General features: G+C 34.3%; 1 protein-coding gene across 1 annotated transcript in view; it reads right to left on the reverse strand.

The window, feature by feature from the left end:
* The window catches only part of LOC145291107 (uncharacterized), a 416667-nt gene that overhangs the window by 253463 nt on the left and 146787 nt on the right, over positions 1-16417 (reverse strand). The window contains exons 28-31 of the mRNA XM_080136623.1: positions 13963-14088; positions 10535-10654; positions 7463-7573; positions 3198-3314 (exon numbers count right to left, since the gene is read on the reverse strand). Of these exons, the coding sequence (XP_079992749.1) occupies positions 3198-3314; positions 7463-7573; positions 10535-10654; positions 13963-14088 (474 nt within the window). The remainder of the gene's footprint in view (positions 1-3197; positions 3315-7462; positions 7574-10534; positions 10655-13962; positions 14089-16417) is intronic.

Consider the following 16417-nt stretch of genomic DNA (forward strand, 5'->3'; position numbering starts at 1 on the left):
GAAACATGTATGCACATATCAATGCTTGTATAAATGAATTATATATATATATATATAATTATTTTTTTACTATAATAATTAAATACCTACAGACACTAGTGTTTCATCCTTTCGGGAATCTTCAGTGCAGGGTGTCACAATTAATACCAGTCGAACGATTCGAACGCCGCAACACGAGACATCTCTGGCTTGATTAGTGAAGACCGTATCAATTCGGCTACCATTAACCACGTGAAATAACGTTGAATTTAAACATTTTAATTTTAAATATTCATTTACGTCAGTCAGACAGTGATCTAATCGTTATACGATTATCTATGCATCTATATATATATATATATATATATATATATATATATATATATATATATATATATATATATATATATTCAAGCATATCTGATTGAACACAACAGTTTTTTTTACCGTTTTTTTCTGGATGTCTTTACGGTTCGTCGAGCGTTTTTTTTTTTATTTCACTCGGCATGTTGTACAGAATGGCGCCCAAAAGTTGTTGTTTAGTCATATTCTACTCAAGCACTTTCTATCGGTGTGTCCGATTCACATCAAGAACGGTTGTTATTGTTGGCGTTTTCTTTTTTTTCCTTTGAGACAGTGTATCTATTTAACTGGATATCATTTATGGGACTATGACAACAGCATATTCTTTTCCTTATTTTGATTCTAAGTATATATCCATTGATATCTTATATGTTTTTATGTAGAGTGATGTGGAACTCGGTTGATTAATTGTGTCTAACTGAGTCGGATATATACTCGAGAGTAAAAATGTGAAAAGAATATGCTGTTGTCATAGCCCTACTTATTTAATACAAATATACTAACAGCGTTTAATAACAAACAAGAAACTAAATATATAATATGAAATAAGAAAATCGAAATTAAAACTAAAAATAATTCGCCCCTAACCATCCTACACCCACCTTTAACCAATAAAAAAAAATTTTTAAACTATAAATACACTAAGCCTCAAAGGAAAGGAAAAAGAAAACGACAACAACAACTGCTCCTGATGATAATCAGACGACCGATAGAAAGTGCTTGAGTAGAATATGGCTGAAAAACAACTTTTGGGCGCCATTCTGTACAACATGCCGACTGAAATAAAAAAGACCGCTCGACGAATCGAAAAGATATCCAAAAAAAGCGGAATAAAGAATAACTCTGTCGTGTTCAATCAGATGTGCTTGAATAATGACTTGCTGCCAATATATATATATATATATATATATATATATATATTATTATTATTATTATATTATTATTATTATTATTATTATTATTATTATTATTATTATTATATTATTATATATTTATATAAAATCCAATAATCATGACGTTGTTTGCACAGCAACCGAGAAGGCTAACATACTTGCCAGTCGGTTTGCCTCAAACTCCACATTGGACCCAGCAAACCACTCCCTCCCTAACTTTCCATTGCAGACAAATGCTAACTTGATGATCTGAAAATCACTCCTTCTCAAGTACATGTTAGAAAAAACTTAGACACCTCAAAAGCATGTGGACCCGATCTAATCCCGGCTGTGCTATTAAAAAATGCTCCACTGAGGTTGCTCCAGTTCTATCCAAACTATACAACAAATGCTTTGACGAATCTTGTTTTTCTGACTGCTAGAAAACTGCTTCTGTAGTACCAGTTTACAAGAATTCTGGCGAAAGAACGGACCCATCAAATTCTTACCCGATTAGCCTCCTCTGACTTTTCACTAAAATATTTGAGTTCATAATTAATCGAGCTCTAATTCATCACCCTACAGCTGCTAAACTTCTGACTTACCAACAATATGGGTTTAGACAAACTCGTTCTGTAGCAGATATCCTTACTGTAATCTCTGAACATATATACCATACACTGGACAAAGCAGATGAGGGTAGAGCAGTAGCTCTAGATATATCTAAGGCTTCTGACAGGGTTTGGCATGATGGTCTTCTCAGGAAAATCAGATCTTACGGTATCACTGGACGAATATTTAACATAGTTAAATCCTTTCTTAAGAGAAGAATTCAGGTTGTCCTCGACGGTCGTACATCTAACCAATGTGATATAAATGCGAGTCTATCCTTGAACCTTTATTATTCCTAATATTCATAAATGACCTCCCTGAAAAAATTGTCTCTGAGATGGGTATATTTGCTGATGACACCACACTCTATAACAACAACAGGGGGAAAACAAATGAACACATATCTAAGGAAAAACATTAGAGGAAGACTTCCAATTTGTAATAGAATGGGGACAGAAATGGATGGTCACATTCAATGCTGCCAAGAATAAGCTTGTTTCCTTCAATAATTACAAAAAACTTTCTCAACCACCAATAGCTATGACTAAAGATACATTACCTGAAAGTACTTTGTTCAAAATCCTCGGCCTAACATTCACAGGAAACATGAGCAGGAACAGATATACTGAGAGCATTGCGAAGAAGGTCGGCTCTCTCTGCTGTGCTACTTACACTTGAAAGTATCCTGTATCTCTACAAGGTCACCATCTATGGAGTACTGTTGTCACATTTGAGCTGATGCATCTGCTACTAGTCTCTCGCTCGTGGACATGATTCAAAAGAGAGTCGCCAACTTGATAGGTCCTAAACTGCCATCTAAGCTTCAACCTCTGTCTCATTGATGTAATGTTGCATCCCTCTGCCTGTTCTACAAGTATTTTAATGGTGAATGCTCCGACGAACTACCAGCCCTTATACCCCCTCGACGTGAATACCCTGCCAAAGTAGCAAAATCCCACCTCTACACAGTAGAGATCCCTAGATGTAAGAAAGTCTTCTACTCTAATAGTTTCTTCCCCAGAACTGCTAGAATCTGGAACTCCCTTCCGAGTTCCTGCTTTCCCAACTGTACTGACAAGCAAAAGTTCAAGTGTAATGTGAACAGACGTCTCGCTGCTCAACTCCCTACATAGTATCCCTGCAACTTATGTCCCCGATAGTAGTCCCCTACATCAAAGTGGCACTGTGCCTTGTTTGGGGTGAAAATGGAGCCCGCCATAACTATTTTGTGGCTGTCTTGGATTGAAGAACACCCCATATTATATTTCACAATTAGGATTATAAGATTCTCGGAGTTTTAATGTTATATAGATTAATCCTGCAGACAAAGCATATAACAAAAGAATGGATTTAATTGTAAAAGTAAAATACCTGTAGCATTACAATTCAGCTCATCAAATGTGTCATTGCAATTATCTATTCCATCACAAACTGCAGATGAAGGTATACAGTCTCCACTTGGACATGTAAACTCAAGTTTACCACATCCTGTAAAGATAAAGAGGAGAGATGTTGCAGGTTTCGTTTGAACGTATTACATGATCATATTGTTTAGAGATTTGCCTTTTCGTCACAACTTTAAATTAAGGTTATTCAACATGGTTCAGATCAATTAAAAATTCCAAGTCCAGCAGCCACTGATGTTCATTCAGTTGGTTACAATCTGCAGGTTTATCTTCACGGAAAAACTCATTAATCACCGGCAAGAGCTCTCGAAATCTTTGCAGGAATTGCACTCGAATTAGCAATCGGTGTGCAACAACAGCTCAGAATGGTCGCACTCAGCCTTCTCCAGATGATCATGGAGCAGCCATCTTTGAAGAGCTCTGACCCAAATAGAACAAACGATCTTTGTTGCCACATCCATGATCATGATGAGCATTTTCGCATATAATGCTTGTTAGTGGTAATTGAGGAAGTCCGGAAAATCATCGTCTTCCCTGTAATTGGCAATAAATCTATTTGAGCAGCCAATCATGGCAGGTATGTCATCTGTGGTGATGGACACTAATTTGTAGACCGAGAGTTGGGTTTTCTCAATAAAGTTTTGAAAAGCCTGAAATATATCCTCTCTTCGCATGTGTTCTTTCTGTTAACAATTGTGCTGTGTCACTTATGTCTATAGACTCGTCCAACTACAGTGATAAACATTCACAATCTGCGATATCCTTCAAAGTTGATGGATAAAATACTCAGCCATGGTTTAACTGCATTGTGTTACTGTATTTCTTAATAGTTGAAGAGCTTTGATCGAAGCTATTAAGTTAGCAAAAAAGTTATTGCAGAACTTTTGATTTTGATTTCAAACGATGTATTTTCAAATAAATTGTCGTTATAATACCTTTACTTTATATATCTTTATATATATATATATATATATATATATATATATATATATATATATATATATATATATATATTTATCTAGAAAGAGCGTATTTCGTTCTATCTAATCGTTTAAATTATAATCGTTTTAAAACAATTATGTTTTCTTTTCAGAACGTCGAATACAAAATGGAAAAAAAATGTGTATACTTTTCTTATTCCCATTTAAGCTAGGCTGAAAAGCTGCTGAAACATCTCACAATATCAATGAAGCATTTGGCCAAGGAACCACTACTGAATGTACAGCACAATGGTGGTTTAAGAAATTCCGTGGCAGTGACGAGAGTCTTGCAGTTGAACGAATTGGGCTACGAAACTCTGCCTCATCCACCATACTCTCCAGACCTCTCACCTACCGACTACCACGTTTTCAAGAATCTCAACAATTTTCTGCATGAAAAATGCTTAAAAAAAAACTAAGTGATATCAAAAACGCCTTCAGCGACTTCATCTCCACCAGAACGCAAGATTTTTACATTACTAGCATAAATACACTTGTTTTGCATTGGCGAAAGTGTGTTGATTCTGATGGTGCTTATTTCGATCAATAATTTTTGTTTGAGCTGAGATATGTTCATCTGAATTTAAAAGTTAAAAACCGCAATAACTTTCTTGTCAACCTGATAGCATTTCCGGTTTGTTTTTAAACTCACGGAACAACAAGTTAGCTGCTTCCACAAATGCTTTGTTTTTACCATCTCTCCATCTTGAAATGATTTCTTGTTTTCAACGATGAAGTGACTCAACCGGAACGATGCTTCAGTGACTGCCCTTGCCTTTGAAGTTAGCTGTGAGAACAATGACTGCTGTCCGGACACATGGAAATTTTTTTGTTCTTTCACCTTTCCCCTTCTCGGCTCGCTTTTCAGGGGAAACTCATCATCATAGTTTTTATGAACAGTCCCAAGACGAGGCAAACTCATTTCAAAAATGGCATTGTAAAATAGAAGTCCTCTTCTGCCTCCCACTCTGTATGGTAGTGGTAAGTTTTCGGCTTTTTACTTGTCCAACTTTTCCATTCATTTTTATTCCCTTTCTTACTCGCTAGCTTGTTAGAGCTTTACAGCACTTAGCGCAGTTGCATGCACAGTGACGTGCTCGAAAAAAAAAAAACTGAAAAAAGCTATTAATTCAAGGATTTCTCTCAACACCCTAATGGAGGTAATTTAAACAGTTCACAATTAAATGTATGGTAGTCTTGAATAGTTTCAAAAGATTAAAAACTACATAAGTAAGTAAATTCCATATTTTTTTATTTACTTTTATTAAAAAATAAACACTTAGACTAAATAAACGATTACAATATGTTTTTTTTTATTTATTGTGTGTAGCAAAATCAGAATATTAAAAAGGTAAAATCAGAAACTAAATTAAATAAATAATTTTTTTCTATTTTTTTCTAATTTTCATTTAATTTAAATGTAATAATTAAGTAAATAGAACATTTGCAGACATATTTTTAAAATAAAATTGTGATTAAAATCTTTTCAGTTAATTATCCTACATTTTAATTATCAAATCATTATAAATTTACGAATAAAGTAATTAATCATAATTTCATCTTAAGGTTCTACAAAATCTATAGAAATGGTAAAATATGGATGAAAAATTTAAGTTACCATATTTGAATTTGGATTTGACTAAGTTAAACAAAAGTTTTAAAAAATAATTCATCTCCCCACTTCGATTTTTTACTTCCACGCGCCTCTTTCTCTTCCTCCTCACACAATGAGTTCGATGTTCGTTCGATTTTTTCACTTGACATAATCTTTTCACCTTAAAATAAATAGCTCATCATTTCAAAGAAATGAAATAATATTTGGATTATTTTAAAATTAGTTTATACAGTGGAATTTATTTTTTGTTTTGTTTCTTATAAACCTTATAAAAATGTTTATTGAAAAAAAAAAGAAAAATCTGCAATTTAGTACATATTTTTCCAGAATAAAAAAAATATACATATCTAAAAAAATAAGCTGTATAAACTTAAAGCATAATTTTTCTAAGATTTTTTTTAAGAAAAAGACATAAATAATGAAAAGAATTATTTGAAAGCTAAAAAAATTCCCTTGAAACCGCTATCTTCTAAACAATGCTCACCTGGAATCATAGAGACTCAACGCCTCTATCCACTACAGTTTCAATCCTACCCAAGCAGGCCAGATGATTACTTGACCAAAATGTGGTGAGACAAAAACTGTGAAAGACAGTAATTACTGGAGATACAGTTACAAGACTCAGCATTCCGATCCCGTCACGGTTAATCACCTGAAGAAAGTCAGTTGATGAGTTGGCCGAAACGTGATGAAACGTGATGAAACGTGATGAAACGTGGTGAAACGTGATGAAACGTGATGAAACGTGGTGAAACGTGATGAAACGTGGTGAAACGTGGTGAAACGTGATGAAACGTGATGAAACGTGATGAAACGTGGTGAAACGTGATGAAACGTGGTGAAACGTGATGAAACGTGATGAAACGTGTTGAAACAACAACAACTATGATGAGGATAACAGTCTCAAAAGAATGAATACACAAGTAAGAGTTAAAGTAAAAGATGAAAAATAAACATATAGAAAAACACTTGTTTTTTTTTTTTCTTTCCTTCTCAACACCAGCAGATGTCAATTTCTGGCATTGTGATAGATTTCTAATACATCTGTATATATTATATATACACACACGATATACTATCACATATAACCACGTTTCCTTATTAATAATATATACAAGTTAAAAAAGCATTTCATCCGAGGCATGAAAATTGTTAAACAAAATGTTTTTACTATAGGCTTTAAAAATAAAGGTACAAGATTCAATTGTAAATGTATTTATCTTCAAAGTGCACTTTTATAAATTTTACAAAGTAAGGTATAAAAATTTAATTTAAGTTGAATCAAAATATTGCCTTGGATTTATTTTATGTAATGTACATTCTGTTGCACTTTTAAAAAAAATCATTGAAAATTTTATATCTATATCATTAATTGCTAGATGAAAGATAATGTTTTTAAATTGCAACAAAATGTACATTACATAAAATAAATCAAAGGTAATTTTTGATTCAATTTAAATTAAATTTTTATACCTTTCAAAAGGACTGTGTAACTGGTTACGGTCAATAGTAGTCCTCGACAGCAAAAGTCTTTGTTATTGTTATTCTATTATTATTATTTAAAACATTTTGTGTCATGCTCTTTCGCGCGAGGACTAATTTTACTTGATAATTTCTTAAATCAACAATACTTACTACACACTTCATCCTTTCCATCTGGACAGTCAGGGATGCCATCGCATACCTTTTTCTCAGGAATGCATTTACAAGATGAGCACGTGAACTGGTTACTGGGACAAGTACAATCTATAAAATTAATTAAAAATTCAAAAGTATTATTTTCCTACAGAAAAAAAAATTCAGGAGGATCTCGGATATATTCTTTATATATTTTGAATTGAAAGCCATTTTTAATTTTAGAAGAGTTTCTGATTGGTAGCCTATCTGTATAAGTCTTGAGACAAAGAATAGAGTTTCCGGTGGGTAGCCAATCTGTATAAGTCCTGAGACAAAAAATAGAGTTCCTTCTTGCGTGAAGATGAAAAAGTATGTGCGGGGATTCTAAAAAATCCAGTATTTTTATGGAGTGATTCTGGTTTCTTTTTTTTCTATGGATTGGGTGTTAGTAGAGTGTGGCTCCATTTGATTGGTCAGTTCCTATCACCAGAACCTTCATCATAGAACCTTCTCATTTTCTTTAATCAGACGCTCACATTCTATCAAAAATGTTACAACAAAGTCATCATCTGTTCTACGAGGGTAATTCCAAAATTTAAACCTCTTATTTTTTTTTTTTTCAACTCAAAAAGTTGAAAGATACAAAAAATAGTACCATTAAAACGAGCCACATTTTGTGCTCCAGAATTTATTTTTCTACATAATCCCCACCATTATCAATGCACTTTTTCCAAAGAATTTAATGTCGCATCTCTGCTTTTGACGCACATCCATGACAAGGGTTGCTTTCTTAGAATCTCACACCGTAAATATCTGCAACAGAGAGATGACATTCTTAGGTCATGGATGCATAAATTCAGTCATCATAACAATGCAATTTGCAATTCCATCCAATCCATTTGGGCGAAAAAAATAGGATGCATTACTTTGGAAACGCACCTCGTAATTAATTGTTAATTAATCAAATCCTAAAATATTGGTTATCATTTGTAAAAGACTTACTTATTTGCCATTCTATCTAACGCATAAACAAATAAGCACTGATAAGTTTACTTATAAAATACTAGAGGAATACTTTTCTAGGATGGATAAAATTAATTTCCACAGGACAGCTGTGATGGACATTTAACGTGTGTTTTTTTTTTTTTTGAGTTGGAAAAATGTGCAGGCTTTTATACAGAGAACGACCCCTTTATTCCAGCAACTTACGTAAATAGCCGGAATATGTCTAAATGCTCAATCAATGCAGCAGACGACAGTTAATAAATTGGAAGAAAATATTAGTTTTAATCATGCAAAAAATGAAGTCATTAAAAATAAATGATTTTTGTAAACCCATCACGGTGAATCTAGTGGGTTTTGCAGATTATGCTATAGTCACCGGGAAAAGTTTCCTTCAGTGAACCGAAGATCTTTCCTCCCCTCTCGCCCGAAAGTAGCCTACTCCTAGTTTGAAAATAAAAACAAAACAGAATAGACGAAAAAACAAAAACAGAGTAGACGAAAAAAAAGCATTAAAAAAAAACATTAAAAAAAAAACCTTCCTTAAAGTAATAAACAAAAAAGTTAGAGTAATATCTCTTACAAAAATAAAAAATATTTAAAAAAAAACATTACTTAGAAAAAATATATACCAAAAACAAAAACAAAAGAATGTTTTCATGTGTTGCTACACATTATTTTACAAAAAATAAATATCATAAATGTAAATATATAATATGAATAAATTTAATACGAATAAGTATAATAAACTTACCGTAGGTTGATTTTTTTTGTGTGTTTTCATCTTTTCATTACAATTACTAAACGATAAGTATGTTTTCCATCATGCTGTTTTCTATTTTCTAGCGTTTTAAAATTTGATCAGTACTCAGTATATTCCAACAGTTTACAAAAGCTGCCAAAATATGTCGAGCACAATATCTATGAAGGAGCGAATCATTCTTTATATAATTACCGAGATCCACTAAAATATATACTTTGAAATTGTAGAACATATCAATTACAGGCCACCAAGATATGGCATTTCCTTTCCAAAAATGTGAAATTTTCCTAAATAAAGGTAGCTAGCCTGCATTCTGGACAAAATTGCTATGCATCATGAAGATGAAGTTCTTGCAAACAGTGATGGACTTTGGGTATGTTTCCAGTGAAGACCATATTATGTCACCCAACATATTTGAAACTATATTACGTTATTTTCTATTGTTCTCAAATGCTAAATGGGGAGGTTGTCTGAAGGACTGCCGTATGCTTGGCAGCAGGACTTAGCATTATGTCACTACTCTTGGAAAACCCAGGTTGTCTAAGAATGTTTACGACTTCATCAACCCCAACACCTGATTTTCTTCAACTCACTTGCTTACAAACCCATGAACTGTTATGTGTGGGACATAATTGAGACAGATATTAACCATAACACCGAGGACAAGCTGATCGCCAGAAACACACTGCTGCTCAGAGGTCTATCGAAAGGCATTGAAGGCTGCATCTAGAGACTGTGATTGTCACTCAAGGTGGCTTCTTTGAGTGTGTTCTATTAAGCCAAACATCTACTGAGACTTACTGTTGACATAATATTAAGGTATGATCACAAAAATTTGGACGATTATATTTATAGCCAGGGGTGATAAGAACGGACCAATCAGGTACGAGAATCGCTGTATAAAATAAACTGAATCTCTTTGAATCCTTCAGTCATTTTCGTCTTGACATGCAAAGGAAACTACGTTTTGCTGATCCTGACTGAATTAGTATTACCATTCTTTACCTGGAATTCTTTACAATTTAAAGCTTCTCTGACAGGATTGATGCTGGCAATTTTTGCTTGGGACAACTACATTTAATATTCGTACTTAGATAATTATCTTTTTTTCAACGATATATATTTCTTTTTGCCATTCATTTTTGGATCCTTTTTATATTACACAAATGTCTTTCCACTCAAATTTTAAGAATGCATTAATTACTAGCACCAAGATATGATATTCTTCCTTCAAAATATCAAATCTTCCCTGAAAACCCTGTGTTATTCAAGGAAATAGAACCTTTATTGGATGACCGGATATAATCTAAATAGTGATTACTTACTTTGGCAATTTATTTCGTCCATGCCATCTCCACAATCATCATGGCCATCACATTTTAACACGACGGGTAAGCATTTTCCAGTTGCACACCTAAAGTGCCGGGGTATATGGCATTTAATCGCTGTAAAAGATTTCATATTTAAAATGAAAGTATCATTTAATAGCATTTTAGATATATTGGAAAAAGAAATGAACAATGCGAATTTTATCTATATAAATAAAACAGTAGATGTATGTATGTGTGTTTGTCTGTGTATAGATATTTAACCGCTAAACTGACATAACACGGAAATGAACAGGAAATTGTAATCATACACCAAGAATGGTTTATAACGAGTAAAAATCTTTCGTTTGATGGATGAATAACGCGTAGAGAAGTCGGCAAGTTGAAATGCAAAATGTTCATTTCAACTTGCTGAGATTTCTATTAGTTTGCATGCATAGACTCCGATGCCTCCGTTCAATCTCGAAAGACAAAGGATACCCCTTGTAGGGGCAGCTGCGCATGAAATGTTGAGGCAAGGGTTGCACAATCTTCAACCACACCTCTCCAGAATCGGCACTGTTTAAGTCCAGTGGCAAGGAGAAGTCCAGGACGATTGCGAACAATGCCGAGATAAGCGGAGAGCACATACAGAACCTAGAAATCCCAAATAGTCACCCATTTAGTACTGACCAGGTTTAATGTTGCTTAACTTCGGTGATCCAGTGGGAACCAGTGCGTCGACGTGATTATGCATAAACTAATCATAGCTAAAAAGTGATTTAATTTTATAATTTTCTTATCTATCTGTCTGGTTAGCTCTAACGGTAGCAAACATGGCTGGAGCGCTAAATGTTTTTATTTTGATTCTAACTGATGGCACCCAAGTCATGTTTTCTTAAACATTTGTAATCGGTATTATATATATATATATATATATATATATATATATATATATATATATATATATATATATATATATACGAGGGGCGTGCAATAAATAATGCCCCTGACCCATTTCCCATAGCAGTAGAGCAACGAAACTTGGCACAGTTATTAGTCTTTCTCTACATAGGAACCACCTAGAGTTATGCATTTTTCTCATCGTTTGATGCAGCTCTGGAGACCGTTTTTGTAGAACACCCCAGGTTTGTCCTCCAACCACGACGTGACTTCAGAAATCAAGGCTGCATCATCTGGGAAACGCTTTCCTTTCAAAAACAACTTCATGGCTGGGAAGAGGTGAAAGTCAGAGGGTGCAAGGTCAGGAGAGTAGGGAGGATGGGGAAGGATTTCATAACCACACGCCCGTGCTTCTGATCTGGCGACATGCGAGTTGTGGACCGAAGTGTTGTCCTGCAGGAGGAGGGTACTTTTGCTGATCTTGCCCCGCCTCTTGATTTTGATAACTTCCCTTAATTTCCTCAAAAGTGAAGCATAATAGACTCCTGTAATTGTGGTGGTACCCTTTGCCAGTAAATCTGTCATCACTACTCCGTCCTGGTCCCAGAAGACTGTGAGCATGACCTTGCCAGCGGAGGACTGCACCCTTGCCTTCTTTGGAGGTGGTGAGTCCAAGTGCTTCCACTGCATTGACTGGGCTTTGGTCTCTGAATCATAGGGATGGACCCAGGTTTCATCCTGTGTAATCAGTCTTTTGAAAAATTTTGACTCATCTTCTTGGCACATTTCCAAATTCATCCTCGAGCACTCAACGCGTTCTCGCTTCTGGAATGGTGTGAGCAACCTGGGAATCCATCTGACAGACACCTTATGCATATGCAAATGGTCATAAATGATAGTTTCACAAACCCTGTACTAATCTTGACATCTTGGGCTATTTGGCGAATAGTAATGCGCCGATCTTCCAAAATGGCAGCCTCAACTTGACGGACAGATGTCTCATCAATGGCAGAAGGGGGGGGGGCAGGTCTGGGAGCTGTTTCCACAGACTTCCGGCCATGTTTGAATTCATGATGCCAGCATTTTACAAGGTCATATGATGGGGCATTATCACGATAAGTTTCTTTCATTTCATCAAAAATTTCCTGTGGTGTGCGTCCTTTCAAATACAAAAACCGGATCACTGCACGACATTCAACAGGCTCCATTTCACACCTGACTCAGTTCAAACACCTGTAAAAGAGTACCCACAATTAGTTCAGAGCTGTAATTTGCCACATAACTTATTTTTTAAACGTTAATAAACTTTATTTTAGTGTCCCCGTATTTTTGGCACATTGAATAGTTTCCCATCAGAACTCTTTACTTTCGACATAATATTATTATTTTATGCTATCGATTTTCTTCTGATGATGATAGCTGAAAGAGCTCTCGAGAGACTTCCGCCCATTATATTTAAACCTGTATATAAATTCTGTACCTCTAGTTATATATATATATATATATATATATATATATATATATATATATATATATATATATATATTAAAAAGTTTGACTCATGTCCAGGTAACCTACATCTAAAATTGCAAGTGTTTAGACCCAAAATTGACAGAGAAGTTTGGTAGAGTCTGCAAAGGTCAACTCTTTCAACTTTTACCGCTTGGCAGCCAAATTTTCGCCAAAAAACTGATTAAAAAGCTTGCTGCATGTCTAAATACCCTTTATGTAAAATTTCAAATGTTTAGACTCAAAATTGGCTGAATAGTTCGCCAGAGACCGCAAAGGTCAAATCTTTTGAACTTTGACCCCTTGGCAGCCAAATTTTCGGTCAAAAACCGATTAAAAAGCTTGCCTTATGTATTAATACACTTTATGTAAAATTTCAAATGTTTAGACCAAAAATTGTCTGAGTAATTTGGTAGAGGACAAATTTTTTAAAACTGTGACTCCAATTTTGACCCCTTAACATTTGTTTTCGACTCAAATCAAATTAAAAAGTTTGATTTATGTCTAAGTAACCTACATCTAAAATTTCAAGTGTTTAGGCCCAAAATTGGGGAAGGAGTTTGGTAGAGTTTAACAGTCAAATCGTTGAACTTTGACCCCTTGACAACCAAATTCCTGGCTGAAAACCTATTAAAAAAGTTTTTCCAAATCTCAATACCCCTTGTGTAAGATCTCGAGTCTGTAGACTGAAAATTTACAGAGTAGTTTGGTAGGGAAATGTGCACACACAAACACAGATTTAGGACAGTCATGGCTGACGGACGGAACGACAGCATGCTACCTCCGTGAAGTAAATAAAAGGTTTCATTCTAAATTCCATCCAAATTCCCGAGTTCGACAGAAACATTCTCGAGTTCGACAAGATACTCCTGAAGAAGGTTGGAAGTTACATCGAACAATACGTTGTGAAAATGTCACTCAAGATGAGTACAGCAGTCCGAAGATTCAAAATAATACGAAAAAATGTTTTATTTTGTTTTTTTTCGGGCAATGGTTTTCGTAATATATTACTGATATATAGGATTCGGTCATACCTGAACAATTAGTCTCATCAGATCTATCAGCTGTCATACAATCCAATTTTCCATCACATTGGTAAATAGCAGGAATACATCGTCCGTTATCACACTGGAATTCTTTGCTGCCACATTTCAGTTTTGCTAAAAGAAAAGAAATGATAAAAACAATAAAAATAGTTCTACGATCTTCAAATATTCTTTATGTATATATATTAATGTAGCATTTTACTGAAAAATTCTTTTGAACGAGAGTATTTTTGGGGTCCTTTCCTTTACGGCTCACGCATGATAGATACCAATATCTTTTAACTAATGAATTATCTTATTAAGAATGAATAGGTGGGCACATGGAACAGAGATCTAAGGATCATTTCACGCTTGGCGATTATCAAAGTTTTCCTTTCAGTTATTACAGCATTATTGCCAATCTGTCTAGTGCCCGTCCTATGGACATATTGATCTCAAACCTTTGCTTCTTAGTCAACCCCGATCCCTGTGACGTCACTGGTTTTTATTCTATTTTGACATGTTGGACCGTATACCTAACCTTCGGGTCTCTTTTCGTGTTTTCTTTCGTGGGAATCGAATTATTTTCCCAACTTTGTGTCACTTTGGTTTTTACTTAGTTGAACTTTTGTCAAGATTAACACTAGCTAATATAATAATCTCTATCTGACATCTATTATGCAGCAACAATACATTAAGGGAATTCATGTTCGTGCATACGTTATCACTCTTCACACAAATAAAAAAAAAATAATAATGAAATCATTCGATTAGCAAATAAAGTGATTGGTGATTAATCTGATGTTACTCAAATAAAAAAAATCGATTTTACCCATTTTAAAATGAATTGTACCAAAATCAAATTATTTTGCTTCATCGACTAAAAGATTACAATTTGAAATAAATAAGTGACTGATTTTTATTTATTTGAAGAATATTTAGCCGACAATTACTTTACGGTTAGAAGACAAAAAGTATTTACAGTTTTCAAAAGAATTATATTGCTACAATTTAAAATTAATAAGTAAAGAAACAGACATTTTGTTTTATTCATTTAAAAGATATTTAGCTGATAATAAATATTATTTTTATGAAGTAAGAAAAGTCATTTTCATTTTCTTAACAGCATTGATCCTGATAGAAATTTATTATTTCAAAAGGAATATTATTATAATAACCGATGTTTAAAGCACCATGGAATTTCTGCGAGATTACACCAGTGTTTTAAACTCACAAAATACTCCTAAAGTCCTACATTATGGCGAAAGGAAAAAGCAAAGCAGCATATAATAAACCACTGGTAAACTTTTGTTAGGCAAGCCGGGATTGGAAGGTAGCAATAAGGAAGAGGAAGTCTAAAAGCCAAAATCAAGAAATTCTCTCTCTCTCTCTCTCTCTCTCTCTCTCTCTCTCTCTCTCTCTCTCTCTCTCTCTCTCTCTCTCTCTTTCCTCTTCCTTGTTTCATACATTAAATTTCAAAAATTAAATCTGGACAGTATAGAAAGACGTGAGCACAAGAGTAGGCTGCCTTTGATGATACAGCCACGTTGTAAACTAGACGAGAGTTCTTGGGTTACCAGACGCAGAACAGTTGAAGTAGCAGGTTTAGTTTATGAGACGAAGTGATGGAAATAGACCTGAAGGAAAGGGGATAAAGATCTGGTCAGAGATAGGGTTGTTTGGAAGTCAATTTCTTAAAGCTGCCCAGCGCATGCCAAAATGTAACACAGACGTCAAACAAATGTTGCTGCTGCTGCTGCTGCTGCTGCTGCTGCTGCTGCTGATGATGATGATGATGATGATGATGATGATGATGATGATGATGATGATGTACTTGAAACATAATGAACAGCTATGAACACACGTATATAACTTATAAATGAATTCATTAAAGTGTGTGGTTGCATTTAAATGGGAGCGGTCATTAATAGCGAAATGTTGTTATCAATGTTAGTAGAAAACTGCAATCACCGGAACTGTTTTCTTTTTTTAAATTAAGTTTTTTTTTGTTTTTTTTTAATGTTTGTTTTTTGTTTTTTTACTGGTGGTTCACCATCTACCAAGGCCCAGGGGTGAGGCACTTGAGGATAATGATTTAAAAACATTCTCAGTTGGATGATGATCACATTTTTACTAATAAGAATGCTTCAGGTGGCAGGCAATAAACACATTCCCTTCCCAAGAAATGGAGAATGTTTCGGAGGACGATTTTATGAGATAGGACAAGTACTAAACTTTGCTCCCAGATTTTAGAAATATATTTGTATAAAAAATTAAAGTTTTATGATAAAATATGTTCATTATATACAAACGACAATTTAAGATTTTTTTTTCAGAAAAGCTGTCAAGGAATTGGGTGCGAAACTGTGAAGTGGTTCATCCTAATGATGGTGTATTGTGTGATCTAGAAGCAGATCTATATATTACTTCATCCACGGGTCTGTTTTGCCCTATTACAGTTATT

This window comes from Euprymna scolopes, chromosome 12, assembly GCF_053919585.1.
Source record: "Euprymna scolopes isolate OS-2025 chromosome 12, ASM5391958v1, whole genome shotgun sequence".
NCBI classification, from domain to species: Eukaryota; Metazoa; Mollusca; class Cephalopoda; order Sepiida; family Sepiolidae; genus Euprymna; species Euprymna scolopes.